The sequence below is a fragment of the Zootoca vivipara genome, chromosome 16 (genome assembly GCF_963506605.1).
Source record: "Zootoca vivipara chromosome 16, rZooViv1.1, whole genome shotgun sequence".
NCBI lineage: Eukaryota > Metazoa > Chordata > Lepidosauria > Squamata > Lacertidae > Zootoca > Zootoca vivipara.
Genome location: NC_083291.1, coordinates 19,141,814 through 19,164,244, shown reverse-complemented (window position 1 = coordinate 19,164,244; position 22,431 = coordinate 19,141,814). Strand labels below are relative to the sequence as shown.

At 43.7% G+C, this 22,431-nt stretch overlaps 2 protein-coding genes across 3 annotated transcripts in view; one reads left to right on the top strand and one right to left on the bottom strand.

Annotated features, from left to right (window-relative positions):
- Positions 1-2,287, top strand: part of DNAH6 (dynein axonemal heavy chain 6) — a 122,308-nt gene extending 120,021 nt beyond the window's left edge. Inside the window, exons 71-72 of one of the 2 annotated variants that reach the window (XM_035141062.2) lie at positions 280-502; positions 1,322-2,287. In XM_035141062.2, coding sequence (XP_034996953.2) covers positions 280-502; positions 1,322-1,425 — 327 coding nt within the window. In that variant the 3' untranslated portion in view covers positions 1,426-2,287. The remainder of the gene's footprint in view (positions 1-279; positions 503-1,321) is intronic. The other variant, XM_035141059.2, reaches the window with a different exon arrangement.
- A 253-nt stretch (positions 2,288-2,540) lies between these two features.
- LOC118097814 (neuronal acetylcholine receptor subunit alpha-7-like) overlaps positions 2,541-22,431 on the bottom strand; it is a 129,286-nt gene continuing 109,395 nt past the window's right edge. Inside the window, exons 9-10 of the mRNA XM_035141063.2 lie at positions 12,096-12,205; positions 2,541-3,245 (exon numbers count right to left, since the gene is read on the bottom strand). Of these exons, the coding sequence (XP_034996954.1) occupies positions 2,724-3,245; positions 12,096-12,205 (632 nt within the window). The 3' untranslated portion in view covers positions 2,541-2,723. The remainder of the gene's footprint in view (positions 3,246-12,095; positions 12,206-22,431) is intronic.

Genomic DNA, 22,431 nt, shown 5'->3' with positions numbered 1-22,431 from the left:
TTGTGAACTACTTAGAGGTTTTACAGTATATACGGTATATACACAGGGTGAGTCCTTTAAAAGAGGCCCCATGGACACAGAGTACACATGTTCCACGGGGCCTCTTTTAAAAGACTCACCCTGTATATAATAAATAAATGTGTAAGTTCTTACAAAAAGGGAGCATGTTATTGCCAAGAGGTGAATAGTTAGATCAGCTTTGACGATTAAGTTTATTTTTGTTGGCTACTAGACTTGAGTCATGTGGGGTTTCCCCCCACCTCTTGATACTTCTTTCAGCTGCCCTCTCCTGAAGATGGTGTCTTGGTCCATGGCATGTTTATGGATGCCAGTCGCTGGGATGATGAAGAGATGGTTATCGAAGATGCCTTGCCTAGGCAAATGAACCCAGTGTTGCCAGTAGTGCATTTTGAGCCACATCAGAATTATGAGCCAGACCCGTCTCTGTACCATGCGCCACTCTATAAAACGGGAGCAAGAGCAGGAACATTGTCCACCACAGGTAACTGTTTCTTTGATGAAAATGATGGAAAACATATAATTTTAATTAGTTCTGTACATAGTAAGAAAAATATTTATGTGTGGTTGCTCCAGACATGAACTCATCTGAGATATTACAAGTAGGCCATGGCTCTTAAGTAAATTTAAAATATTAAGGTGAGATTCTCAGCTCAATCAAATTTGGGGCTGGCAGCTATGGTCAAAAGCGTGTAACCTACATTTTCTCAGAAAGTTTAGTGATTTTCGGAATTGCATATCCTAAACTCTCTTAATTAGCAATTGCTGCCACCGTGGCAGGGCAAGAGACCTCCCTTCCCACCCCTTCTCCTCTGTGGCTGCTGTGGCTGTGGTGGGAGTGGGTGCATTTACCTCTGTGTATGTCGCTTTTGCCGCTTTCCCTGGTTTCCAGAATGTTGGGAAACGTGCTTTCCCAGGGGCACCCAAATATTGTCGGTTTCCCTGGGAAGATTGCAGGCAAGCCGTAGCAGGGAAGGGAGGGGCTTCTGATGTTGCACCAGCCCCTGGGAAAACTGCATGCTCCAGGGACTGCTTTGGCTTTATGAACAGCTATGCAAGGCACCGGGCACAAAAAATGGGAAGGAGGTAGCTGGCCCTTTTGCAGTTTGCTACCAAAGCACACCACTGCCAGAGAGAGGAGGTAAGAAGGTGGAAGGGGACTGAAAATGTGGGTGGGAGAATCAGGTCTGTTGGTATCCTAGCCCTTATATTCATGTACTGTACTTTATACAGGTTTTAATGGTTACTAGCTTTAGAGCCAGTGGGCACATGGTAACAAAGTTCTTGTTACTTTTTGAATTAGGTCATTCCACCAATTTTGTGGTCACCGTCTTATTACCTTCCAAAAGGCCAAGTGACTATTGGATCTCCAAAGGCTCTGCATTGCTTTGCCAGCTGAACGAATAGTTGGGACATGGTTGCTGTCCACCAGCATAAGTCTACATTGTGCTCACACCATATGGCAGGTGCAGAGTTGTAAAGTTACATCAGCGTCATGCTCATCACATTGGTATGCTATGTAACCACACTGTCAGAACTGTTACTCCCTTTCAATTGATTTTTTATGTGCATTAGACTTCATGAATAAGTTGGATGTAGTGTTCATTTCCCACTGCTCTCCTTTCCTTTTCATTTACTGCTTCTATATTTTATGCATCGGTAGTACCTTTTTTTTTAAAAAAAAGCCTACTCCTATAGTATGTGCATGTTTTAAATGAAGAAACATGCTTTGCATCAAAGGGATAACATTGTGAATCCTGTGCTGTAAGCTTTTATATCTTGGTTTCTTTGCGAATGCAAATTGCTTATAATGGGGAAAGTTTCTAAGAAAAAAATATTGCAATCAGCAATTGAATGGCTAATTCCATTTTGTCTGTAAAATTTATGCAATAAACGTATCCTTTTCACACCGCACGTGCACACCATAATAGTTATTGGGAGGGGAAGGAAATAGTTACCTAAGCAATACTTGCTTGTCTCCATTTTCAATATGTCTTGGCAGCTTGCAAAAAAGTTGGGAAATGTTACATTCTACAATAGATCCAATAATAACAAACTCCTTTACTGTACTCACGTTTGTATAAACTTTGTTCTTCCCTGTCACTGAAAAACGTTTTGAAGATATTCCCGGGGCAAGCTGGATAAATATTTCAGACCATCGCAATGGTGACAAAAGCTAAAACTCGCCATTTATTTGGCAAACTGCAATATCATTCAAGGCAAAAGTGATACATTACCATAGATGGACTTTGCGTCAAGATGCAAACAAATATTTTGAAAACGACACATAATGTGTTTAAGGAAATGACAGCAAATAACGTGTTTAAGGAAAGATTTACAAATGCAGCAAAATGTTCACTAGTGTTTTCCTAGTAGCACTTATACTTGACTAATTACTTGGCAACGCATATGTTGTATATCAGGTTTCATCTAATATTTATCAGAGATCATGACCACGGGTACAGGGAGAGGACACTGTTTACAAAACAAGTAACAGAGCCAGGTACTTTAATCCTGTACCTTGTAATCTCTAACATTGGGGGAGACAACTGGATGCTGAAATTCATTCCAACTCCTTTCCTTTATTGAATTTGGCACACAAAGTGCACTTCCCAATTTTAAAATCTCATTGTTTAACAAAATTAATGGCATCAATTCGTAATCCACAATAACCTTTGGGAGTTTTCTGTTGGTTTCTGAGATGCTTATGTAAAATCTTTTGTAACAGCTTCAATGAAATTCGGAGCAGACATTAGTATTGTGAGCGTGCAGATGATGGCAAAGAGTGAAAACGCCACGAGGCACAATCTGTCTATGACAGCAGCAGCAAACTTCCATTCACTGCAGATTTCTTCCCCTTCATCCTGTTTTCTGAAACGGGCTGCAATGAATTGAACTTCTTCCAAGATTTTCACAATCACTGGGATAGTGTCCATTAAAACTTTCCTTTGAGTAAGCTCAGCATCTTCAGGTGAAGAACTGGGACCTTTTCCACCCTTATCGCTCATATCACTGTTCTGTGGGCAGCAAGGGTTTTCCATGACATGGTAGCTGTAGATCACGTTGCCATTGCTAGACTGGTGTCCTGGTAAGACATTCATTTCTACGCTGCTGACACTTGACTGGTGTCTAGAGTGGCTGTATTTGCAAGAAAGGGGTCTTAAGCTCTCGCCAGGTTTTTTCATTCTCAAAAACCAAGCACACCAGTTCAGCAGAACTACACGAACCTGGAAAAAAACACAGAAACTATCAGCACATTTCTCAGAAGCTTTGAAAGACCAACTAATACTAATTGCACCAAGAAGCATCAGGGGAAATGTGTTTTGCAAAGGGGTTTTGCCATTCTATAAATTTCTGTATGAAGTGTCATAGATCATGACTATCTAGAATGAAACAAAGATGTCAGGGAAAAACAATTTTTGTATTAACTGTGCTTCTACTAGACTTTTATGTTTCAGGCCACTAATCTGGAAAATAGATGCCTCAGGTGCATTGCAAGAGCTCTTTTTATAGTTGTAGTGGAAGCAGGCTTTATTGAGTACTTACAAGAAATTAAAATTGGTTAAGAAACTTAACTACCGGAAAGTGATTAAATGATTGAAATCAAATAATTTAAACAGGGTTGAACTGTTATCAGTCTTAATCCTTTAATGTCTAGCAGTGTGAAGGAGTATTCTATTTATAAGGAAAGTCTCTTGGATTATCTCATGTAGGTGATAGTGGTATAGATTTCTCTGGTAACTTGTATAATAACAGATTACACCATCTCTATTGAGTATCGTGTTTGAGGAACCTCATGCTTTGTTGAGAGCTAATTGAATCAAAAAAGCTTGAGAAATGGGGCCTTGTGTCCAGCCCCAAGGGAAATTAGATTAATCAACTACATATCAACCATGAAGAGGGATCTCTCGCTTGCAGAATAGTTTTCTGACACAACTAGACAAAGATCTCTCACCGGTAAGGACCTAGCCTTGAATTTTAATTTCTTACCTCAAACCAATAGTTTTAGCACTGGAATAAATGCAACAGAGAAACAAAATGTTGTACTACACCCCCATGTAATATTGGCCTGTGGCTGCTGCTTCTACTTTGCAAGTTTCCCTTGGGAATGGGCAACGAGAAAAGACATGGGGCGGAAGTTCCTGGCAACCCATTTTCCCAGTGTTCAATCTGCCAGGAGGATTAGACTCCTATGTTAATAAATAAATAGTTCTGAAAACCTGCTTGGCCAATAGCAGCTTCATGAGAAAAGAGGCTGCTATAGTGGGGTAGGAGAGCTGAAAATAATGTCAATATATTTCACATCCAATGACCAACGAGACCCTGTGGTTTCAGATAGTACAGGTAAAGGTAAAGGTAAAGTGACCCCTGACAGTTAAGTCCAGTCACGAATGACTCAAGTTACGGCGCTCATCTTGTTTTAGTGTCCGAGGGAGCCCGCGTTTGTCCGCAGACAGTTTTTACGGGTCATGTGGCCAGCATGACTAAGCCGCTTCTGGCAAAACCAGAGCAGCACACGGAAATGCCATTTACCTTCCCACCACAGCAGTACCTATTTATCTACTTGCACTGGTGTGCTTTCGAACCGCTAGGTTGGCAGGAGCTGGGACCGAGCAATGGGAGCTCACCCCGTCACGGTAATTCGAACTGGCCCTAGGCTCAGTGGTTTAGACCACAGCGCCACCTGCGTCCCTTACATGGGTAGATGAGTCTAAAAAGCCCGGGACACAAATTTTCATGGCCCTCTAGCGGCTATGGTGGCTCATTTACCAGAAGTAATATCTGAGGGTGTTGCGAGTGGGGCTTGCATGTATGCCCCTGCCCCCCATCTCTGGTTTAACCCTATTATTACAATATAATATTAAATTTGCTTGCAGGAGGCAAGGATCCATCGTTATGTTCAGAATATGACACTTTTTTTCGTATGGAGTAATTCCCAGTTTGAACCCTATGCAACTAAGGAGGTGGGTTGATAGGAGATCCTGCAATCTGTTATTTGGAACTAGGCACACCTCTAGAGGCAGAATTTGGTACCTGGCAGGTTCCGCACGGGTGAAGAGAAGTACCTGGGATAACAGGCCACTGGCACCGTTCAACCATTCAGGTAGGTGGAAGAAAAGGTGAGGACTGGGAGATTGTTTCCAATCTATTCCTGGTAGATAAGAGCACTGGAAGGGAGGGGGAGTGGGTCCTTTCCTATGTGCTTGGAAGATACTGTGAAGACTGCTAGGAAATGCAGAAATAAGGCCATTACACCAAGTATAAAGGATTTTTAAAGGGATGGTTTTCAGGCCTTGCTCCACACCATTAATAAAGTAGCCCAGAATCTTGAATCTTCACAACACCAGAAAATGGCCGAAGGATTGGGTCTCTTTAGAGCTCATATTAATAGAAGCTCTAGCCTGATATTGAAGGATAAAAGTATGGCCTTTCTCTAAGGCTTTATTGGCACACAATTGATTGTTGAAGTGAGTGAATTCAGCAGCTTGCCGGATTTTATTTTATTTTTGTCTGATCTTATTTCTGATCTATATCAAAAGTGCTTTTGGGCTTGAATCTTTTTTACTCCTACAGATCGCAATGGAACAAGAAGCAGCCATTCAAATAAGTGAACCATACTTTGATACTGCACCTAAACTATTTGAGAAATTTCCCTAACCCTACCGCATATATAACAATTGTCTAACCTCAACACACACAAAGATACTTCAAACTTCTTTTTAAAAATTGTGTTATGGAATAAGGGCGATTTCTAGCAACAGAGAAGACGAAATTACATACTTATTGAATGCTATACCTACTCAAGCATATGTAATTGTTACCTGCAGGGTAGGTATTGTAAAAGAAAATGCCCAAGGCGAATCATTATCTCCCTAATAATTGGAGTAAATATTGCTAATGATGTTTAAGTCCAATAAATGCAAACCCACATACTGGCCAGAATCCAAAGATCCATGTGAGCTTTCAACTTGCTTTTTTCCCTCAAACACTACCATGTTGTAAGTAGAGAATTTTAAAAAAGAAGGGGCGGGGGAATCACCTATGTGAAGATCAGCCATATGACAAAGGCAGCTGTATCTTTATAGACAATTTGGTCAAAAGACTCCACTTTGGGTTAGAAGTTATCTACCCTATGTAAATTTAAAATCTTCCTTGAGTCTTCCTTGAGTACACACGTAAATCCTTGTTTTCTTATGACAGGTGGTGGTGTCTAACCTGTTTTGACCTGAGGGCCACATTCACCCCGGATAGTCTTCCAGGGTAGCCAAATGCCAGTAATGGCATATAACACGTACAAGAACATAGCCCCTCCTCCTCAGCTCACCTATGTCGCCCCTCTACTCATCAAATGATGGATCTGATGGCCCAGTAGGAGGGCAGTGTGTATCCGCGTCGGTTCATTTGACTCTGCCCATCCTAGGACTGTGCCTACTTTTAAATATATATCTATATATAAAAAAATGTAAAAATCGTGACATTCCGTTCGACACTTTTCTCCGTAACCGCTTGACCGATCGTCCTGAAATTTTGACACAATGATCCAGGCCACTCCTAGAGCGTTGTTGGGGGCAAAAATCCCTCAAATCGCACACCTGCCCAGGTGCAGACCTGCTTTTCCACCAAGTCAAACAGCGCCCTCAAGTGGCGTAGTACCCTCCTCCACCCCCTCCCTTCCTGTGAAATCTAAGCCACACCCACAAACCAAATGACATCATCATCAACCAAGCAAGTGAAAATCCCCCAAGGCGGCCATTAGGCTTTTGTTTAATGTAGGCCCCTGACAGGCCCTGGCGGGGGGGGAACCCACAACAACACACTTGGGGGCATGGCAAGGGGTTTTTACTTTACCATTTAGCACCACTAACCCCCCCCCAAAAAAAACCCCACCAAAAAACCAACATTGCCAAGTGGAGGTCGGGGCCTGCCGGGGGGGGGGGGGGCACAGGACACAGCACAGCCTTTGATTTATGTAGGCCCCTGCACGGCAAGGGTTTTTTACTTTACCATTTAGCAACACTACCACACCGGTCATGGGGGGGGGGGAACTGAATAGATCATGGGCCAGTCACAGGGATAAGGCACAACAACACACCACACCCACAAACCCCGCCTCTGCCATGAGATCCTGTAAAACAGGAGGCCTTGGCTCCATTTTACATACTAGGCCTCAGGTCTACAGCCCATTAAATACTATCCCAAATGGAGCCCTGGGTGGGAGGTGGGGGGAGGAGGAGCCCAAATAGGTCATGGGCTGACGTAGGGTGGGGGGGTAGATAACCCACATCAACGCACTTGGGGGCACAGCAAGGGGTTTTTACTTTACAATTTAGCACCACTACCCACCCCCCCAAAAAAATCCAGAAGACAAAAATAAATACCATCCTTCAAAACGTCCTGAGATACGCCGGTCATGGAGGGGGGGCAAACTGAATAGATCATGGATCGGGACACATGGGGCCAGTCACAGGGATTAGGCACAACCACACCCACAAACCCCGCCTCTGCCACGAGATCCTGTAAAACAGGAGGCCTTGAAACCACCAAAACAGCTATTCCACTCCAAGCCCAAAGCCTCTCCCGGCGGCTGCACTTGGGGGCACAGCAAGGGGTTTTCGCTTTATAATTTAGTGGCCGTTGTGTCACATGCGAGGCTCCTGCGGCCATTTTAAGTAAGGGCAGTCGTGCCCCTTTTAACTTAGGCTTTACCGTGTTTCTCCAAAAATAAGACACCGTCTTATATTTATTATTCCTATTAAAAAAACCACATTGGCTTATTTTCAAGGGATGTCTTATTTTTTATTACGTGTCCAGCCTTGCCTCTTCCTTGGGGCCCTCCAGAACTGCGCCTATAATTATGTCTTATTTTTTGGGTATGGCTTATATTGCACAAATGCTTAGACATCCTGCTATGGCTTATTTTATGGGTATGTCTTATTTTAGGAGAAACAACTGATTGTAAGCCTCTGTGTGTGGTTTTTTTAAAAAAAACCATTCACTTTCTCTCCCCATTTTAAGTCCTCAGATATTTGCAGTGGTCACCCCCCACCCCATGATCCCTATCTAACAGGACCAGTGGTCGGGGAAGATGGGAAATGTAGTCCAAAACATCTGGAGGGCCGAAGTTTGGGGGTGCCCGGTCTAGCTCCTGAACTTTCTGAGAACATCTGTGACTTTGAAATGAACCCTGCAACCAAAGGCTATCTAGAAGCTATTGCTCAGATTCCCACAAGGGCCTCCTGCAGTGACATGTAATAGATGCCAACAGGAATAACTCTTGGCATTCCTGCCTGCAGCTCTTGATTGCATCATAGCGTTCAGCTCCCAAGACATCAATGGAGCCTATTGAAGAAGCATAAAAAGCACTAATGTGGCCCTGGTGGTGAATTTTTAAATGTTAAAAAAATTTCATAATATTATAAGCTGACACACGGAATGAACTTATTATATGGGATGATGCAACTGTTGGGGCAACCGCACAATATGAGGTCACTGATTCTTCCAAATGATATTTATGTAATTAAAAAGCTGTCCGTAGCTTGTAATTAAAAAGTTATCCGTACCTTACAGGCTTGAAAAGAGAAAGTGGGGGGGGGCACAAGCTTAAAAAGTGGATTTGTCTCAAGGACCTAAAGTCCCAAGGCTAGTGACTCTCTTTGACAGGACCTGATTTACCACTAGAAAGCATGGCTCCATGTAGCTTTCTGCTTATCCCACACTTTCTAGACACCAGCCGAAAGGTTTTGCCCTTGCCCCACCACTTTCCCTGGGGAAACCCGCTCTTTACTGATAAATCAGAGCCAGCATCAATCCAGAGAAAACCCAGTTGACGTTTGCTCCTATTCAGCAATAAAGAGCGGGTTTTCCCCAGGGGGAAGCGGTGGGCCAGGGGCAAGTATGGATGAGCCTCTGTGCCTTCAACTTTTTAGAAGCCGCAAAATCTCAAAAGGATCAAAAAAATGGCCCCGTATAGAATCTCTGCTGACCAAGTCCTCCCATAATAAATAAAGGCACAAACTAGCACAACATTCATTTTAGCTGGACAGATGTAGCACATGCGTTAAATAAAAATCTACTGAAATTAAAAATGATTCCTAGAGATTAGTTAGGCACACAAAAAGTAACTTCCTTTGTACTGCAATATGTGAATGAGTGCTGAAATGAATTTGAGGAAGGAGAGTTCTAGTCAAACTATGTTTTTGTCCTAGTACAAGGATTAGCACAAGGGGATTCCCTGCTCTCCTCCCCCCCCAAAAAAAAATCTTCTGCAGGAATGGGGGACCTGCAGAACAGATCTAGGGAATGTGTAAGGGAAGGAGAGTTGGAGACTCTTCAGTTGCATAAGAAGAAATCCCTGTGGTGACAGAGCAATCTGCTTAGCGCTACAGTGAACACAGCCCTCACTATTTCAAATTACTTTTTTAAATCAATTTTAAAATGTATGCTTCACAAAAGAAATGTATGCTTTGCCATGTAGATGATAAAATGGCAACCCAATTGAGGCGTTCCATTTGTAAAATGAACAGAGCCTGCACAAACTTAAATCTTGATTTGCAACTTGAGTGGATTCCAGTTAGAAACAATACTGCTAATACTGGGTTTTATGACATTACGTATCCTTTCAATTATTCTTTCAAATTATTTTTAAAAAGCAGAAGAACCATGAAAGACCATTCAAAATGACAGTATTCCTCTCTAAACATTCTTGTTATTATATCAGTTGAAATACAATGTTTCCAGTGTTCAATATAATTTCTAAATTTACTTATTTCTTCCTTGCCTTTTTGGAACATAACCAAATAGAAATGCAATTATTCAATGTATTCAAACAACCTTCTAGGCAATCCTCTAACTTGGCCTCGTTTATGTTGTTTCTATGCTATTTACACTTCTTTGCCGGCGGCCATTGTTGTAATATTGGTGTTAATATTATTTAAATTCAAAGTCAGGGCAAGTGGGAAAGGGGAGACTCAGTCCATTCCTCTGCTTCCTGCTGAACAGATGGCCAGCTCCATTTCAGAAAATATTATCCCAGCCCTAGATTGGACTTTTGATCCCCAGATAATAAACCCGCACGACTATTTGCATGCCTATTTTCTCTTGCTGGGTCAGGGCAGTGAACTTTATAATCAACCCATATAACCAGCAACATACAAATTAACAGAACTGTACATAATTGCTGCAATTAATTAGCTGCTAATAGCTAAAACGAAATAGCCAACATCAAGGCAAACTGCAGAATGTCCTTGCAAAAATCCATTGCAGGTAAAATTTATGCTGGTTAACCTCGAGTGCCACTCAATTAAGCAGTGGGATTTTGTTGGTTAGTTCTGCTCTCGAGGCAGCTCCTCCACCCCTCTTAAAATCAGTTATTTTTCAAGGTGGAAAATAATCACAGAACAATGTGCAATTCATTATAAACAGAAATGAAATCAAGGCAGCTCTCGGCTCCGTAGGAGAGACTATTTATGAGCGGGAGAGAAGCTTTTGAGACGAGAGTGGCAGAGAACCAGATTTCCAGGAAGAGAATTCAGACTCCTCCATAGATGGGGAATCTGTTAGGATGGCTTTCTTACCTAGCAAAGAGCTACAGGGAGGCCTGTGAAAGAGACAGGTAACACGGCCGGCAAGCAGCCTAGCAAGAGAACAACAGTGCTGATGTGATGGGAATCATAAGAGCAACAGTCCCTCCAGCCATTTTGGTTTGAATGAGAGAAGCAACTTCTCAGTGTTCTGTTGAGGCGTCCTTTTGCACAGCTACGGAGATGTGTCTCCCTTGTACCTCTTCCAGACCACCCTTGTGTTCACAAGCAAACATCCTCTTTATGATGTAGGCCTCCTGCATGCACCAATTACTATTCCATGAAAAATCCACTCTATTCTGAACTGCACGAGGACAGCAATGCCAGAATCTCAATGCAATCCTCAAGGCTTTTGGAAGGTAATGCCTGGCCCTGCAATCTTGTAAGCGCAGAATTTCTAACTATTTTATTTCTGCTGAAACACATAGGAATAGCTGCTGGGGAAATTAACCACGAGTTAGCTACAGGACAGATTCTGCAGGCATCCTCGCTTTTGACTTCTGGAGACTTTGCTATGTCAGCAGGCCTATGCCATTGTTTAAATTTTATGCTCTTGAGTAGCCAAATTTCCCTTGAGTAGCCAATCATTTTAATGATTGCATCATTTTGAGCCCTGAGGAAGTTTGATTTCACCACTGGAGGTGCACTTCATTGTCTCTTGAGACAGACAGATATAACAAGATGTTGTTTTAAAATGTCTTATTTATATATAAAATATATATACTACTATATATAAAAATGACCCAGGTGGCGCTGTGGGTTAAACCACTGAGCCTAGGGCTTGCTGATCAGAAGGTCGGCGGTTCGAATCCCTGTGACAGGGTGAGCTCCCGTTGCTTGGTCCCAGCTCCTGCCAACCTAGCAGGTCGAAAGCACGTCGAAATGCAAGTAGATAAATAGGAACCGCTATAGCGGGAACGTAAACGGCGTTTCCATGTGCTGCTCTGGTTCGCCAGAAGTGGCTTTGTCATGCTGGCCACATGACCTGGAAACTATACGCCAGCTCCCTCGGCCAATAATGCGAGATGAGCGCCGCAACCCCAGAGTCGGTCACGACTGGACCTAATGGTCAGGGGTCCCTTTACCCTTTACCTTATATATAAAAATATAATAACAGAGTGGTTTACAACCATCATACATAAAACCATACCATCAAAGACTTGGAAAAAGGTTAAAACCAGAAAGCAGCTAACTATTAAGTTATTGTAATGGTTTGTAAGTGGGAGGTTTATGAATACTTTTACAAATAAGCAAATAAATATAAGCCAGGGACTGAAGTGGCCAAGTGGCCATCAGTGCTTCTCCAGAAACCTACACACTCTGGATGGGTCACAAATTGTGCAGGCTTAGTCAAAAGTGAATGGGAGCCTATCGTATGTGAGACACTGACAGAATTGCGAGCTTCTCTTTAAAATAATTCTGTTCTTCCTATCGCCTCCAAAACAATTATATATATTTATACATGCATGTTTCTGAGATTCATCTGTTTGTACTTACCCATTGGGGCATCTTTCCAGCTTGAGGGTCGTGATGATGGAACTGGAGAACGAGAACCGTCACCACCACAGATAAGCCGACGATGACCATGATGCTTGCAAAATATTGTGCTGTGCGTTAAAAGAGGGAGGGAGAAGATAACAAATAGTTACTTAGCCTTTGGGGGCTCCCAGAGCACTTGGCAACTTAGTTTTATTTTCACAGCCTCGGCAGCACGGTAAAATGGCATAAGAATATGCAGTGTATTCTGCATTGCAAAGTTATAGCCGTTAAACATTTGTCAATTTAATGCGTTTTAAAAGAAGAAACTAGAAACAAAAAATAGACACACTTCCTGAATTTAACAGGATGCATTCTCTTTTAGTCTTTTCCTAAGTGGTTGTGTTATACCACTAATTACAGATTAAAGACAATGTATCGTTTGTCAACACAAATGACACAGGTGGCGCTGTGGTATAAACCACAGAGCCATGGGCTTGCCGATCAGAAGGTCGGCAGTTCGATTCCCTGCGACGGGGTGAGCTCCTGTTGCTCGGTCCCTGCTCCTGCTTCAAAGTGCAAGTAGATAAATGGGTACCACTGTGGCGGGAAGGTAAACGGCGTTTCCGTGCACTGCTCTGGTTTGCCAGAAGTGGCTTAGTCATGCTGGCCACATGATGCAGAAAAACTGTCTGTGGACAAACGCCGGCTCCCTTGGTCAGTAAAGCGAGATGAGCGCCGCAACTCCAGAGTCGTCCACGATTGGACTTAACGGTCAGGGGTCCCTTTACCTTTACCTATCATTTGTCAACAGCCATTCTGTGTGCGCACCCTCGCCTTTAGGTTGGCAACTTGTGGCCCTGTCTTCATTTTATGGAGATGAGACCAGGGGAAATGGGGGGGGGGCAGAAAGTGAGGCAAAAAAGAAGGTGCCCCACCCATCTCCCACACTAGCCTTGCCTAATGGTAGCAGGTACACCTGACCAACCACCCCTGAGGTTCCCCCCACCCAACCTGCTTCAGGTACTCATTGCCATAATTGTGGACACCCATAGGTTGAACACGGGAGCAACACGCACACAGCCAGAAATGCTTTGAAGGTTTTAACTTTAGCAGCTGATTGCACAGCGGAACTAGCAAATCGCTTTTCCTTTTAAACTCATTTACCGCCAGAGTCAGGTGATTAGCTACAGTAAAATAAAATAAAATATGCAAATATCCTCCACCACACAAACAAAACAGGCTGACTAGTCTTCAGCATTCTCTAATATTCTGCCGATGAAAATAAAAACCCACTCTTGTGTATTTGAAGTGTGCTCATTTGTCCAGGAGAAATCACTGACCGAGACACTTGGACTTTGCTGAAAGCTCATCTCTGCCTTTGGTACACTGAATTGATTTACTCAGCAGCGCCAGCATATATTAATTTTTTGCTCCAATTATCCCTATTTATCTACCACCACTCATAGATTTAATTTAATTTGTTGTGGCCCTGGGGAGGAAGCTGGGTTCTGAAGAACCATTTGAGCACACTAACAACATTTTAGAAAAGATATACCCCCAAGCCTGTTAACTAGAGGAGAGATCAGAAAAGGAAGGCTGTCCCTGGTAAACAAGAGAGAATTGAGGTGTATGGAATTGTTGCCCCAGTGTTAATTTCAATCCCCAAAGGAGAGAGAAACCTACAAAAAGAATACCTTATTAGAGAGGTCTGAACTCTGCATTGGCTAAATTTGAACACCACCATAAGCCATAGTTTATCTTGTGAGAAAGGAGCCTACTGGCCTCCCCGGGGCGGAGGGAGGGGGGTGCAGTGGGGGCAGACCGCCCCGGGTGTCTTCACTGAGGGGGGTAATCAAACATAGAGCAACATACACCGGTACCTCGACTTATGAACGACTGGACAACCGAATTTTTTGACTTACGAGTGGGACAAATGGCCGCACGCTTACGAATTTCTCAACATCCGAACGGAAACCGCGGCGGTTTTAGATAGGGTTTTTTCGACTTACGAATTTTTAGATGGGGTTGCTTCGACTTACGAATTTTTCCGTTTCCAATGCATTCCTATGGGAAATCGCATTTCCAATGGCGCTTTTCAACTTATGAATTTTTCAACCTACGAAGGTGCCTTCGGAACAGATTAAATTCGTAAGTCGAGGCACCACTGTACATGGGAATACAATATCAACTCTAACAGAAATCTTTATAATGTCAATAGGGCAGCAAATAATGGTATACAATATAAACAGCTTATAGAAGATACTCTTCAATACATAACTATGTAGACAGCAGTGTCTACATAGACTTATGAGCACTGTTCCTTTGTATGCATTCATTCATTCTTTCTTCTTTGGCGATCACTCATAGCCGAGTAGGATTGTCTTCCATAAACACAATTTTAACAATGGGTCCACAATGGGGCCATGAATATATTTCTATCACCTATGACTCTGCTGATGAAGTAATGATGAAACAGTGAATTATCCGGAAATACTGTTCTGTTCATCTTGACAACTGATTATGATTCAGCATCGTTGGAGCATTATACCACTTACCTTCTTATTTGATTTTCGACAATTGACTTTCTGATTTTTGATTAGCAGAGACTTTCATAGGCTTTGAATCCTGCTTTATTATTTATGTATTGAAGAGTATCTTCTATAAGTTGTTTATATTGTATTCCATTATTTGCTGCCCTATTGACATTATAAAGAGTTCTGTTAGAGTTGATATTGTATTCCCATGTATGGTCACGTGTTGCTCTGTTTGATTCTTATTTGAATTGCAACACAGTGGTCTGTTTTTTTGATTCACTGAGGGGGGTGGCATTTGGTAGTCGCGGGTGGGCAGCGCTCTGAATGTCCGCCATCGGCGGCTCGCTTCACCCCCGGCTGCAGGGCGCGCACACCACTCCATGCACCCGAGCAGCTATCCCGTGCCTGGAAGGGCACCCTCTGCACCCTGCACCCCTCGGGAGCGCGCCTGCCCTGGGCACCGTGGGCATATGCTCCACCACTGGGGAACCCCCCCTCCAGTGCACCATGACAATGAGTTTGGCCACTTCCACTTCTGATTTCAATAAAGCACAATTTAACATTACGTTCTAACCCTAAATTGTGGTTAGTTGTAACCACAGTTCAGTGAAATAAGCCAGCTTCGTAAACAATGGCTTGAAGTTGGCTTGTTTCAAACAAACCACAGTTAAATTTAACCATGATATGATACTAATAATCTTTATTGCGGTCCAATGACCCATAACATGTATTCAGAATAAAATACAGATTCATACAGACAACCCCCCAGGGAAGGAGGACCGAAGTGCTATTTGTTTAGTCATGGGTATGATTAACCATGATATGTCAAATAGGTGATATGGAAGCTGAGATTAAGCATCAACTACTCTTTGCAGCTGCACCAGAGGAGGGAGGCGACAAGTGTGAAAACCCCAGGCTTGTTCCTCTCACAATAAACTCTGGCAGTGCCCGAACACAGCCAGTTCCACGATTCTTTCATGGAACTACTTCTTTCACAATGCTGCAGAAGCTGGCCTGGCACCGATGGAGCCTAGCGAGTTAAGAGGCCAGAATCACACATTGCTCAGAATTCAACAGCCTCAAAACAGCTGTCCCTTGAGAAATGCTAGTCATAACACCATACATGTCTGCATACAAATGGGCAGATCCGACAAGGTGGAAAGAATGAAAGAGGTACCACATAACTCTTCAGATTATTTGCTCTATCCCCTTGGAGGACCAAGGGAAATGACAGGGGATGTCAGAGTCCAAAAAAAATGTGGCACCCCTCCTTCCTCTCTCTCTCTCTCTCTTCTCCCTTACCTATTATTCCCCCCCCCCTGCCCCCTGCATGGAATTAGACCGCTTAATCCAGGCTTCTACAACCTCAGCTCTCCAGATGTTTTGAGACTACAATTCCCCTCATCCCTGACCACTGGTCCTGCTAGCTAAGGATCATGGGAGTTGTAGGCCAAAAATATCTGGAGGGCCGAGGTTGATGAAGCCTGCCTTAACCCATCTTGACCTTAAGGGTTAAAGCAGTGATGGGCAACCTTTTGAGCTTGGTGTGTCAAAATTCGCCAAAAAACTGAGCATAACTCGGGTGGTGTGTCACTTCGAGGAAAAAGAACCATAATTTCACGATATTTATAGTTTAAATAACAAAAATGTATAATTGTAATATATAACTGTATTTAATAAACCAAAAACTAATTTAACCAAACCAAACCAAAAACCCCTTATTTATCACAAAGTGCCCAGAGTTGTTGAGCTTTTGGGGGGGGAGCTGCTGACCAAAGTTTTGGAGGTTTTTTGGGGGGGTGCAAAAGTTGCTTTGCTTTTTTGGGGTGTGTGCCCCAAAGCTGTCGTGCTTTTGGGGGGGGGGAAGAGAACAGAAATAAATGATGAATAATACCTTCGCTGGAACTAACACGCAGCACCGATATAGTCTGCCAAAGCGCCAAAAAACCGCAGCACAGAACGGGTTAAAAAATGAATGCTGTTACACTCAATCATCGTCTGCCAAAGCGCCAGAAAAAACAGCACAGAAAGGGTTAAAAAACCAATCTCTGGCTACCAGCAACAACAACAACAAAAAAGGATCCGGGTTTTAACAGCGGAGACAAGCTGTAGCGTGAGGAGGAGCGGGAGAACAAATGGGGGAAACAACAACAATAACAGCGCGAATGGGCCGGTGGGGCGCGTGCCAGCAGTGAGGGCTCTGTGTGTCATGTCTGACACACTTGTCATACCGTAGGTTCGCCATCACTGGGTTAAAGGCAGCACTTAAATAAGAAAGAGCAATGTTAAATGCAACATGATACCATACAACTAAAGCTTTATGGGAAGTGTAGATCACCCCTCACAACGCAACAATCCCCAGCACCCTGAACCAAAGTACATTTCCCAAGTTTCTTCGGTGGAAGCCAAAAGAGCTACACAGGCATAAAACTGGCGTAGGTTTCTAACCCAGATAAGCCACAAGACCTCGAATATTTGCAACAGACAGCCCTGCTTGCATTTGCCCTCTCCCCATCTGCCTGCACGGCTGGAGGTATTAACTTTCACTTTTGCAGCTAATGTACAGAAACAAGGAGTTCACCCCCTTGTGCTAATGCGGTGGGTGAGTCGCTCCTCCAGCTCCGCTGTAACTAGAGTGCCTAATGAATTTCCATTCTGCTCTGATTCATTCTTTGGAAAGTACACCGCAGGACTGCAAAATGTGCCAGGAAATTGAATTTGGACCACCATACCTGGATGAAAGCCAGGGATGTTGTAGGTGATGGATGACAGGTGCCACCTGGAAAAAAAAACACGCATCCTTGCCAGAGCTTTAATGCTCTTCTACAGTGCTGTTCCACAAGAGCATTAAAAAAACACCAAAACCCAATAACAATTGGTATATCAGCCAGCAAGAAGCAAGCAATGAAATGGGGAAATGAATAAGTCCCAACTCCTCCCCATTGCAAAGGCACTGCCTTGGAGAAAGACTACTTGCAGCCCTGCCTTCCAAGATGCAAAGCCGTTGCACCCAGGGTGGGCAATTGAGAGCATGTAGGTCAGGTGGGTGCGGGGGTGGGGAGGTCCTTTGGCACATCAGAAGTTGCTGGACTCAACTGCCCATCACCCCCCCGCAAGCATGGCTAATGGCCAGGATGATGTGAGTTGGCCACCTGCAGCATCTGGTGGTGGGCCAGTGAGTCCCCATGGGTGACAGAGGTTGTATTGTGTCCAGTCTCATCACCTCTCTGCTGGAAGGGGAAGCTTCTTACCTGCAAGACATGAGAAGGGAACTGCAATGTTGCATTGTTAGAAGTTTATTTAGGGAAGTTTTTTTTTTAATGACTGATGTTTTCATGTATATTTTTAATCTCTTGTTGGAAGCTGCCCAGAGTGGCTGGGGAAACCCAGCCAGATGGGCGGGGTATAAGTAATTATTTTTATTTTTATTATTATTAATCATGCCACAGGTCCTGGAGTCCTGTTTTAACCTCTAGAAACCCTCACAATTTTCTCCTATCTTATTTCAAACTCCAAGACGGGGAAGGAATGGAGGGTGCAAATGAACCACATGACCCACAAAATACAGGAAAAGCAAAATAATAAATAAATACAAAGACAAATTTCCCTTGCTTTTGTAGGATCCTGTAGGTGATCCATAATCAGGATCTGTGTGTTTGTTTTGTTTACTTCACAGCAGCCATGTGGGGTTTCTAATTGCATCTGGGAAGAAGGTCTTGCTAACCCTTTGCTCTCATGCTAAATCTAAATTGTCCTCCTGTCGTCGTCGGCGTCATCGCCCCCCCCCCCCGAGCTAATGGCATCCTCAAAAGAGCATCATTTTAGTTAGATTAAGGAAAATGGATGGGAGGAAAGGGTTAACACACACACACACACACACACACACACACCAGTCTCCAGGTCTGCTTGAGTTAGATGTGGTTGTGAAGGGTTTTTTGGAGTAGTTTCTCAGTTTGTTTTAGGCCTAAATTATAAATATTTGGCAAGCAGAGCACAAACACTTTAACTACCTTGTATGTTTCTTTTGAAAATGATTACACATTCAAACATGTTGGGAAGAGAAGAACAATATATGCAGCTAATTTTTTTGCTCTGCTAAACACCATCCAGCACCATCCCCCTGATTATGATGATTAGAATTTATATACTGCCCTATACCTGGGGAGTCTCAGGGCAGTTCACAGAATAAAATCAAGATATAAAACCACAAAATACCTAATAATTTTTTTTAAAAAAAACCCAATAGCCCCCCCTCAAAAAAAAAACATTTTAAAGGGGTCTAGTATGTAGATCAGGTCAGGCAAAGGCCTTGTTAAAAAGGAACGTTTTTGCCTGGTGCCAGGCGCAAGGCGAACTTCCCTGGGGAGAGCATTCCACAGGCGGGGAGCTACCGCAAAGAAGACCCGTTCTCGTGTTGCCACTCTCCGGACCTCTCGAGGAGGAGGCACAGGAAGAAGGGCCTCAGAAGATGATCTCAGGGACCGGGTTGGTTCATATGGGAAGAGACGGTTCTTGAGGTATTGAGGTCCTGGGCCATTTAAGGCTTTATAGGTCAAAACCAGCACTTTGAATTGGGCCCGGAAAATAATTGGTAGCCAGTGCAGTCGGACCAGGATCGGTGTAATAGGCTCAAACTGTCTTGCTCTGGTAACCACCTGGGCATTGAATTCTGCACTAGCTGAAGTTTTCGAACCACCTTCAAAGGCAGCCCTACGTATAACGCATTGCAGTAATTAAATTAAATTAAATTAGCAGTTGCTTGAAAACAGGAGCACCGGGTTCCAAAGTACATCACATTTAATTTGGTCCTCAAGAGGCACCATAGTGTCATGGGAAGGACACCTCTGGGGCAGGATCTCCCTGATTCAACTCTCCCCCATGCTGTGAACTTATAGAGTAACTGTGAACAAGCCACTGTCTCTAGATCTAAACCTCCATCTGTAAAAATGGGACAAAGAATTGTGCCTGCGTCCTAGATCTATGCGGCACACTTGGGAAGAGTTTGTAGGAGCTTATAGCTGTAATAAATTTGATCTGATCTGATCTTGGGAAGAGTTTCACCATATTTTTCGCTCCATAAGACGCACCTAGTTTTTAGAGGAGGAAAACAAGAAGAAAAATATTCTTTTCTAGCGAGAGTCGCACAGGGCATGTAAGCGGCTCTCCCTTTGCCCTTTTGGGGCGATGATCCCGCCGCCAGCTCTCGCAGGGCAACCGCTGCTAACCCCCCTGCTCTTGCGAGTGGCTGCAACGGGATGAGCGCCCTGAAAGAAGCCCTTTCGGGGCGCTCATCCCACTTCCCACCCGCTGTGCGTGGAGCGTTTAAGCGGCTCTCGGTCTGCTGGCTTTACAGTGAGCTAAGAGAAGGGACCTCCTCCCGGCTCGCTGTAAAGCCAGTGGACTGAGAGCTGCTTAAACGCTGCGCACGGCTCTCGTTTCGTTCCATAAGATGCACAGAGATTTTCCCCTTGCTTTTTAAGAGGGAAAAGGTGCATCTTATGGAGCAAAAAATACGGTACTCTATAAACACTGAAGAGGGTCGTCAGAGGGTTGTTGTGGCTACTCTAGAGTACCTCCGCTTGAGTCCAGTTTGTCTTCAAAGACGTTTATTGTGCTAATTATTTACAATGTAGAGACAGCTTAAAAACATGACCTCTCATCCCGAATCAGAATCCGGCAATGGCGTACATCTGTTCCTACGCCAGCAAAGTAGTCTGGGCACCCCAAAACGCCACCCCCTTGACCTGCGTTGCAGTGCTCTCATTTCTGGCGCTGGAAGAAGCGATGCCCTTTCAGTTTCCTCCCTCAGCAGTCGGTTCCCTGGCTCTGCAGTATCCCCAAGCGTCTGCCTGCCTCCCTCCGCCTCCGAGCTTTCCCATTGTCCTTCACTCTGATTTCTCTCCCTCTCCGAGTGTCCTCCTCCCCCTCTGGCTGCTTCAGAACCACTGGTGCTCTCTGTACTTTATGAGGTGGACATTAGGATGATGGGGGCTGGCTCCCTGTAGGGAGTCCCCCTTACAAGTATTTACTGTATGTGCTCATTCTTTCGACCCTTTATTGTGGGCGGTGAGCAGTAAGATGCATTGGCTTCAATTAAGACAAGGCAAAAAAAAATCTCAATTATCTGGAATCACTAAAGACCTCTCGGGGCCTTTCTGGCAACAACAAGTTTTTTATCTCAACCAGATGCTATATTTCTTCATCCTATGCAACTAATTCCCACTACAGTTTTGATGGATCACGATACTTTATTTTCCTTTGTGTTCTAAACTGTTCCTTTTAGTGTCGATTGGAAGCGCTGAATCCTTTAGAGATTTCTCTGTCCCAATTATAAACAAAACTCTCCCTTTGCTGTCTAGAGGCCAAAACAAGTTGTGAATTAAGAAAAGAAAACCAAAGCTATCAGTTCAGAATTTGACTGCTGGTGATAATATACCATTACAGCCATTTCATATTTTTGGTTTTAGCATACATAATGCTGTATCCGCTAATAATTCCTCAGCAACATAAGATTTTATTGACTTTTATGTTGCTTGAGTTCATTAAGTGATTAATTGCGCTCGACTCCTAACAGTGTCATGGGACTCCCTAAAAGAAGCAAGGAAAATGGTTCAATTTCCCTGAGTATAATTTTTTAAAAAGTAAAAACAAAAACAAAAAAACCCAAGCTGGTAGACTGGTAGTAGTTAATTTCCATCTGTCAGGGCTTGCCAGGCTACATTCAACCCAGAAGCTATATCTCCTGCTGCGTGGGGATGGTGGAAAGACACTAAAACATGTTCCATGCCACTTTTTTTCACATTGCTTTTCAAAAACACATCAGAATGGCTCACAAAGTGTAAGAGTGCGCACAGCCGTGCAGACCAAGTGTTCCTGTTTTCCAGGGACAGTCCCAGATTTACAGAAGCCATCCCCGTTTCTGATTCGAATACCCTTTAGAAGACATCTGAAGGCAGCCCTGTATAGGGAAGATTTTTTAAAACTCTTTACTATGTTTTTATATATGTTGGAAGCTGCCCAGAGTGGCTGGGGCAACCCAGTCAGAGGGGCAAGATATAAATTAAAATATATATATATTAATATTATGGAATAGGACATCTCTATTTTCATCGGAGACATTTTGGAGAGTATGCAGTGGAGCTTTTTCAGTACCTTGGAGAGTGCTCTTGTTCTGCATTTCCCATATCACGAATTCTCTGCAGGAAAGCAATGCCCAGCTCCTGTTGGCCAAACAATATTTTCCTGCTTTTCAGCAGAAGCTTTAGGAATGAATAGCATAAGCAATGGCGATTGGCCTTTCTGTGCAAGTACTACGTGGAGGGTGATCATATAAGTCCCTTTGGAGCCATTGTTAAAATCTGGATTCTTCTATTTCAAAGTTTTCATCAGGGATCAGGACACATAGCCTTTTCATTTGCCCACAGAGCAAATCTTTGCAACAGCTGAACGTAATGCTCCCTGGCATGTTGGTACGACACAGTCCACAGCTAATTAGCCATCTTGCTTGCCTTCGTTTCAAATTTGTGTGGCGTTGAGTCTCCCTTCATCTTTCCGGCAGCTGGTATATCAACCAGAGGAGTCTGCGATGGAACCTGCTTCCGTTTTTATCACAGCAACTCCTCGCCCTGTAGCAATGCAGCTGTGGCATTTACCCTGCCTACCCTTTCAGTTTTGTGGCTCACAGCTATTGTTCTCAGCCTCAGCCTCAGACTTGCGACCGGCACTCATGCATATGTGTGAGTACGTGCATAGGGAGGGGAGGGGAGAGAGAAATAGATTTATGAGGGATGAAATCACCATTACAACCTCTCCACTTCACA